General features: G+C 41.7%; 1 protein-coding gene across 5 annotated transcripts in view; it reads left to right on the top strand.

The window, feature by feature from the left end:
- The first annotated feature begins 2131 nt into the window (after window positions 1-2131).
- LOC119336668 overlaps window positions 2132-7591 on the top strand; it is an 8758-nt gene continuing 3298 nt past the window's right edge. For 2 of the 5 annotated variants that reach the window (XR_005162700.1, XR_005162701.1), the window contains exons 1-3: window positions 2133-2665; window positions 2754-2970; window positions 3774-3913. Coding sequence is in view for 1 of the 5 variants with exons in the window: in XM_037608732.1 (XP_037464629.1) it covers window positions 2246-2665; window positions 2754-2789 (456 nt within the window). In the remaining 4 variants the exon portion in view is untranslated. Of the gene's footprint in view, window positions 2666-2753; window positions 3132-3164; window positions 4326-7591 lie in introns of those variants that run through there. The other 3 variants (XR_005162702.1, XR_005162699.1, XM_037608732.1) reach the window with 3 other exon arrangements.

The raw sequence follows: 7591 nt of genomic DNA, 5'->3' as shown, positions 1-7591 counted from the left end.
TCATTAGGCAACATTGTTTGCCATTCCAAGATGCACCCTTGTGCACAATATGAGATTGTTTTAACAAACTATGCCATGAATGTGGCTATAAGATATGATCATTTGGCTTGAAAGCCATGAATCTTCACACATGATAGCTCATTTTGTAAAAATAGTTTTCAAAGAATTGTCGTATTACAAGTTTCTGATTTTTCCTGGTAACTTGCTCACATATAATGACACAATACGAAGGTTTTCCAATTTTTTTGATGTTTTTTGAATTTTTTATGTCTGTTTCAAAATACAGTCAAAACGACGAGCATGACCGTTCCTGGCTAGTGGTTGAATCTAGGAAAACTTTTGGTGTTTCTCTAATTAAATAGATACTTATGTGCCTATAAATGATTTTTACAAAAGATAAAAAGCAAACTATGAGGCAGTTGCAGTTCAAATTTCACCCGCTTGCTACTAAATTGACGGAAATTTGTCTTTTTCACTAGAGGTGGATCGAATCTTTTGGACACCCAACAATTTTATCAATTGTGCATTAAATATGGCCTGGTATTTTAGAAAATAGATTTGGTCCAATTTTGTAACAAATATATGGTAGGTCCCCTTCACAAACAAACTCATTTTGGGCACTCAAAAAATAAAAAAATGATTTTTCGTCCAAAGAAAATGAAAACTCTCTTAGGCAACATTGTTTGCCATTCTTGTGCACGATACGAGATCATTTGAACAAACTATGTCATGAATGTGGCCATAAGATTGATCATTTGGCTTGAAAGCCATGAATCTTCACACATGATGGCTCATCTTTTAGAACACTTTTTAATAATAATTACAATATTACAAGTTTATTATTTTTCCTTGTAACTTCATCACATATAATGACACAATGCAAAGGTTTTCCAATTTTTTGTTTATTCTAAATTTTTCATGCCCATTTCAAAATGCGATCAAAACGACGGGCATGACCGTTCCTAGCTAGTGGTTGGATCTTGGAAAACTTTTGGTGTTTCTCTGATTAAATAAATACGGATGTACCTAGAAATGATTTTTGGAAAAAAAATAAAGAGCAAACTATGAGGCAGCTGCAGTTCAAATTTGACCCATTTCCTACTAAATCGGCGGAAATTTGTCCTTTTCACCAGAAGTGGATCAAATATTTTGACACCAAACTATTTGGTCAATTGTGCATTAAATATGGCCTAGTATTTTAGAAAATTGATTTGGTCTAATTTTGCAACAAATAATGGTAGGTCCCTCACAAAAAAACTCATTTTGATCACTAAAAAATGGGAAATTGATTTTTCATCCAAAGAAAATGAAAGCTCCCTTAGGCAACATCTTTTGCCATTCTAAGATGCACCCTTGTGCACAATATGAGATTGTTTTAACGAACTATGCCATGAATGTGGACATAAGATTGATCATCTGGCTTGAAAGTCATGAATCTTCACACATGATAGCTCATTTATGAGAACACTTTTTTAAAAGAATTGTCATATTACAAGTTTATTATTTTTGCTGGTAACTTGGTCACATCTAATGACACAATGCAAAGGTTTTTCAATTTTTCAATTTTTTTGAATCTTTCATGCCCATTTCAAAATGCGGTCAGAACGACGGGCATGACGTTCCTAGCTAGTGGTTGGATCTTGAAAAACTTTTGGTGTTTCTCTGATTACATATATACTTATGTACCTAGAAATGATTTTTGGAAAAAATAAAGAGGAAATTATGAGGTAGCTGTAGTTCAAATTTAACCCGTTTTCCTGCTGAATCGGCATAAATTTGTCTTTTTCACCAGATGTGGATTAATTTTTTTGACTCCCAACTGTTTGGTCAATTGGACATAAAATGTGGTCTAATGATTTCTAAAAATGGTGTGGTGCCATTTGGCAACAAATATTTGATAGGTTCTTTACAAAAAAGAACAATCATTGTTACTCGAAAAATAGAAAATGTTTTTCCTATGGAAAAATATATTTTTAATTAATTATGACCAACTTAAATGGTCATAACATCTTTAAAGTGTTTACTGCATTCTGATTTGTCCAGAGGCATCTCACACGGATCATGGGCCAGACATCGTCGGATACTCTCGGATCCAATTGCAGCCCTCATCCCCCTCACACTCTCACCGTCCTGGCCTCGTCCCTCTCACCCCCTCATCCAAACCCTAGCGAATTCTCAAAAAAAAAAAAAAAAAAATCCAAACCCTAGCGTCCTTCGCGCTGCACCCGTGCCTCCTTCCCTCGGCATGGTGCCACCAACCCACCATCTCTTCCCTCCCACAGCTCATCGCCGACGGCCTCTCCTCTCCCATCCGCTTCCCTCCCACAGCACGCGGAATGCCTCCTCCCTGATCCAACGCACCGCCGCCTCCTCCCCGATCCAGATCCAATGCGTCACCGCCTCCTCCCTGATCCAGATCGACACGTCGGCTCTCTTACCTTGCTGGCAGGTTCCTCCGCCGTCGCTGCCCCCTCCTCCCCCTGCCTCGGCCATCCTCCCTTCCGCCACCCCCGCCTGCTCCGCCTACTGCACCGCCGCCTCCGACGCCATGTTGGACACGGACAGCAGTAGCAACCCGCTGCTCGCCGACTTCGACTTCCCACCCTTCAGCCGCGTCGAGCCCACACACGTACGCCCCGGGATCCGCGTGCTCCATGCCTGCCTCGTACGCCCTTATCCCCTTCCCCTGATCCCTGTTCGTTTGCCCGCCCGCCGCCCGTCCAGATCTGACCATGTGTGGTTGTCACGTCCAGTTGATTCTTGGGCTTGGACATGGAGAGGTAGACTAGCTTCCTCCTGGGCGCGCTTGAGAAGCTCAAGAGCTTCCGGGGGATGGATAACTTCAGGTGAAGCAAGGACAACCCTGGCAAGCACGATGACACGCCGCTCCACCTCGCGGCGAGGGCCGGCAACGTCTCCAACGTCCAGAGGATCCTTGCTGAATCCGGCCTGGAGATGGCCGAGCTGGAGGTACTGTCGGTGTTTATATTTTCAGTGTTCTCGATCTGATACGGTGTGCTAGGCGTTCCTAGAAACTGTTGGAGATCATTGGTCTCATACTACCTCTGTAAGTTAATAGTATAAGACGGGTTTTTTTGACACTAAGGGATTACTGTCTTAGTACCTGTATATATATCAGTTGTTAATGTGCTTTTTTAGTGCAGTCTGAATCTCTGTCGACATCATATCTGAAGCATGAGCCAAGCACAGCATGTCTACAGTTTCAGAACAAAAAAAATCATGTTATAAGTATTAAGCAACTCCATTGCACTCTAATTTGTTCATCGCACTCCTGGACTAGAGGGTAGACGCTGATGGTTTCTTGCTGTTTCAATCAAGTGCTTGATAGATGGCTATCACATGTGCTACGGCGCATCTATCACCGGCTGACTCGATCCATCTTCTTAAATTTAAACAACCCGAGAAAGTGAAGTTCTACCTGAGGCTAGGGTTACCTCGGGTATAGTGAATTTAAACAGGTAGGTTATTTCTTCTTAGCAGATGTTGGCAGATTCTACTTGTTGTGCACATGCCAAGTGTGGTTGCTTGATTGTAAACATACCTTTATATATGTTGATAGTCTAGTTAGAACTTGTTGTGTCTCGGTTTGTGGATCTTAAAAAAATATATCATCTATGCTTTTATCCTTGAACTGTTGCTATGGCGATGACTGCCGATGCGTACCTTTCTTGTCACTTTTTAGGTTGTGCGTAGTTTGTTTTAGTCTTGTTGCTAATGACTGACATAGTACTGTGTTATCGATTATTGTCCAGCCCGCGTCGTAAGCCCGACACCTTTATCATCCCCTTCCTCCGCCCCTCGTTCGCCCTTAAGATCCGAAAGACAAATTCAACAAAGATGAATCCATCTTCCTCCACTAGTGACGAAGGAAATAAGGCAGCCCCTAATTCAGGTAACTACAGGATATCCTTACTCGTACAAAATGCCCAGCTGTTGTTCTTGTAAATATAGGTGTGCCTACCATCGGCACCATCACCAAACAAAGAAGGGCTCTAGCCACTACTTATGACAAGAAAAATAGGTGTTGTTACCTGTTTGCATCTGAGATTGCACAATATTGGAGGAACATGCTTAATTGGCCAGTGCATTTGGCAGATATAGTAGTGTTTGTTCTGCTACTAGCATCCTGTACTGTTTAGTTGGTAGGGTATTATATATTTTTCTTCTAGCCAAGAATTATTCATTTTAGATCTTGTTGCATGATGTGTCATGTATATGACCAGTACTACTATTTTTGCATGTTTATATGTTTGTCCATTGACTAGCTTAGCTAGCACAGTAGTGTTCTGTTCAAATTTGAGGCATATATTTGTTCATGGGTGTCTTCGTTCCCATGAGTGTGCTTTGAAACGTAGGGCGAATCGGTATTGTCTTGCTTGTCCCGCTGTGGTAAAAACAAATCACCACTCTTACTTGATGTGCATGTGTTAATATGGCAAAATGATTGACATTTGTTTGATTTGTCTCTTCTCCGTATAGATAACTGATAACCCAGAAGTATATGGGATCACATTAGTTTTCGAGGGTAGAGTGTAGCGACCCGGCCTCAGACGGTCAAGTCTCTGTGCTTAAGTGTCATCCCTGCATCGGTATGCTAACACACACAGTACTCGAGGATTTATAACAGAGGTAAATCACATGTATAAAGTAACGTAATACTATTACCTCAATCCATACAGCGGAAGAAACAACAAGGAGGTGGATTCCCATCAACACCAACGGCAAAGTTGAGTGTAGAAATCATAACCCTAATGTATCACTTATTCGTCGTAAGAATCCTGCAACATGAGACGTCGCAGCCATGTAGATCAGTACATTGAATGTACTGGAAAATTCACACCATAGGATAATGATGAATAATAACTATCTCTATATGTATTTGGCTAGTGGAGGCTCTAAGTTTATGATTTTGCATAAAGCTAGGTTTTCCCTACAACAAAAGAATAAATTTTATTTAACTACTCCCAAGTTGCCCAATATTTGAGAAGGTAACCCCAACTCAAATCCCAATTAAAAGTATCATCATTAAACCTAATTCAATTAATTAAGGAGTGATGAGATCAAATCAATAATTCAAGTACCAGATTCTCAGGATGTCCATAACCGAGGACACGGCTATTCATAAATAGTTTGTACACTCTGCAGAGGTTTGCGCACTTTCCCCCACAAGACTCGATCTCCTCCGTTGAATTTCTCGCACTACATGATGTTTGAGAAACGGATGACCGAGACACAGTCTTTCAGAAGCATTAACTATTTACTCCGGGTAGACAGTACCACCTACATCCCCCTACATCTGCTAGTCCACCTCTTCAAGATCTCACACAACTTACTCAACTATGCCAGAGCCCATAATGGCTTGTGGCTGCACACGGAAGTTTCTAGCATGAATAATCTTATGATCCCTTTGAGCCTGGGTGGCATTCCATAGGAAGAATCACACGGTAACCCCGAGATCTCCTAGGACAACACTGGATTCCCCAGGTGTCCAGGCAAGCCACTGGTATCCCTAGGGTGCCCCAACCAATCCACCCAGATGTGTATTAAAGTAGCCACCTTAAGTTAAACCCTTAATTAACAATATCTCTCGCATCTTTCATGAATTCTCTCAAACCAAACCACGTCTACGAGCATAGCATAGTAGTATAAGCATAACGTAGTAACACCCAAGGGTTACAATAGGAACCTACCTCATCAACTACTTACCAGTACCCACATGTTATCAAACCTACTCATGCAATGTTGGAGGGTTGAAACTAATGCATAAAAACTGGGTATGAAAAATATGATCAAAGTGTGAACTTGCCAGTACTGTTGATGAAGATGTTTCGCACTCATAATTCCTGATAGTTCTACTCGTCACACTCCGTTCAATCTATCGTGAGCAAGCAATTACATGCATAAGCATTCAAGCAAAAGATGCAAATGGCAATCAAGCAAATATTCAAATAAAACTCTAAAACAAGCAAATAACGAATCTAAACAGAAAGCAAATTTTAACAGCACTATACTTATGTGGATTAGATCTTAACAGTAGGTACATGTGATTAGCTACGATTTGCAAAAAGTATCAACTCAAACGGAGTTACGAAACTCAAGAAACAGACGAAACAAGATGAAATACTAATTCGAACTAAACTCAAATTTTAAATTGTCAAAAACATGTTCAAGTTGGTTTATTGGACAGAAGGGATCGTTACGAAGATTTAGGCGTTGGTTTCCTCGAAAACGGAGGTACAGATAAAAAGATATGATCAAAAGAAGTTTGAGTATGAATCTGAACAAATTTCGAAATTTGAAAGTTGCAAAAAGTTTATTTGATAGATTCACTAGATAGGTGGAATCAAGACGAAAATATTGACGTTGGTTTCGTCTAATTTGGATGAACGAGTAAAAAGTTATGGCTATTTGAAAAATCAAGGCCAAACTGTTTTACGGAAGAAAAATATTTACATAATAAGCTACGAGAGTATTTAAAACAAAAAAGAGGCTAGCCAACTCACCTCCAGGAGGCTCCCCGACTGGGGTTTCGTCGGCCGTCCGATCTGCCTTTCTGGTGCGCCTAAGCCGTTGGATCTTCACTTGCGGTTAAATTATTTTCACCCCACGGTTAATTTTTCTGCCCAATGACGTGGGCTCGTCTCGTGTCTGTATTGGCTGGGTAAGCGGAGCCCGGGTGAGAGAGAATTTGTCCCATCCACGGGCCGCGCCCACACCCAACACAACCCAATCCCCTCGTCCCGCACGCGGTGCACACTCCGGTCCCCTCATCCCGCATGAACCCTAGGAGAGAGAGAGATAGGAAGATGAGAGGGAGAGAAAGGGGAGAGGAGAGGAGAGGAGAGGGAGGTCTGGCAGCGGACGGGAGAGGGTGACCGGTCGGCGTCGGCCTACACCGGCGAGGCGTCAGTCTGCGCCCCTCGCCGCGCCCGGCTGTGACGCCCGGATAATTAAGCTACAGTGATTCCCCGCTAATGATGCCACGTCACCACGGTTACTGTGATAAACTCTCGATAGTTCGGAACCGAAACAAATTCAAAATTTAAATAAAAGAAAACAATAAAAGTTTTCAAAAATTAAAACAAAAATGTTCGGAGTGAACCAAATATTGCATAGATAATTATTGGGGAAAAACCACACATTTATAAAATGTTTAAATACTATGAGATGAATAAAACAGTAGTAAAATGATTATTTGAATAACTTTTATGATTAATAAAATGTCAAACTAAGTTATTTGGGGTCTAGACTTTTTGTGACTATGGACTAAATCAAAATACTGAATTAGATACTAAGTGTATATTTTACTAAATTAAAATGCAACTAAAATAAAGAAATAAAGATATAATAAAGAAAACAGAAAACAAGACAAAAAAAAAAGGAAAAGGAGAACCCCCCCTTGCCCCCTGGGCTTCGGCCCAGCAGGCCACAAGCCCCCCCCCACCCACCACTGGGCCCCTTGGCCCAGTTGGCTCAGCCGACCCCGCCGGCCCAGCCGGCCCACCGACGGCGGCCCACCCCACTCCCCTTATCCCCCTCACCGAAACCCTAGCCCGATCCCACCCCCCAC

The sequence above is a fragment of the Triticum dicoccoides genome, chromosome 7B (assembly GCF_002162155.2).
Source record: "Triticum dicoccoides isolate Atlit2015 ecotype Zavitan chromosome 7B, WEW_v2.0, whole genome shotgun sequence".
Classification (NCBI taxonomy): domain Eukaryota; kingdom Viridiplantae; phylum Streptophyta; class Magnoliopsida; order Poales; family Poaceae; genus Triticum; species Triticum dicoccoides.
This window is presented reverse-complemented; position numbering and strand designations above follow the sequence as displayed.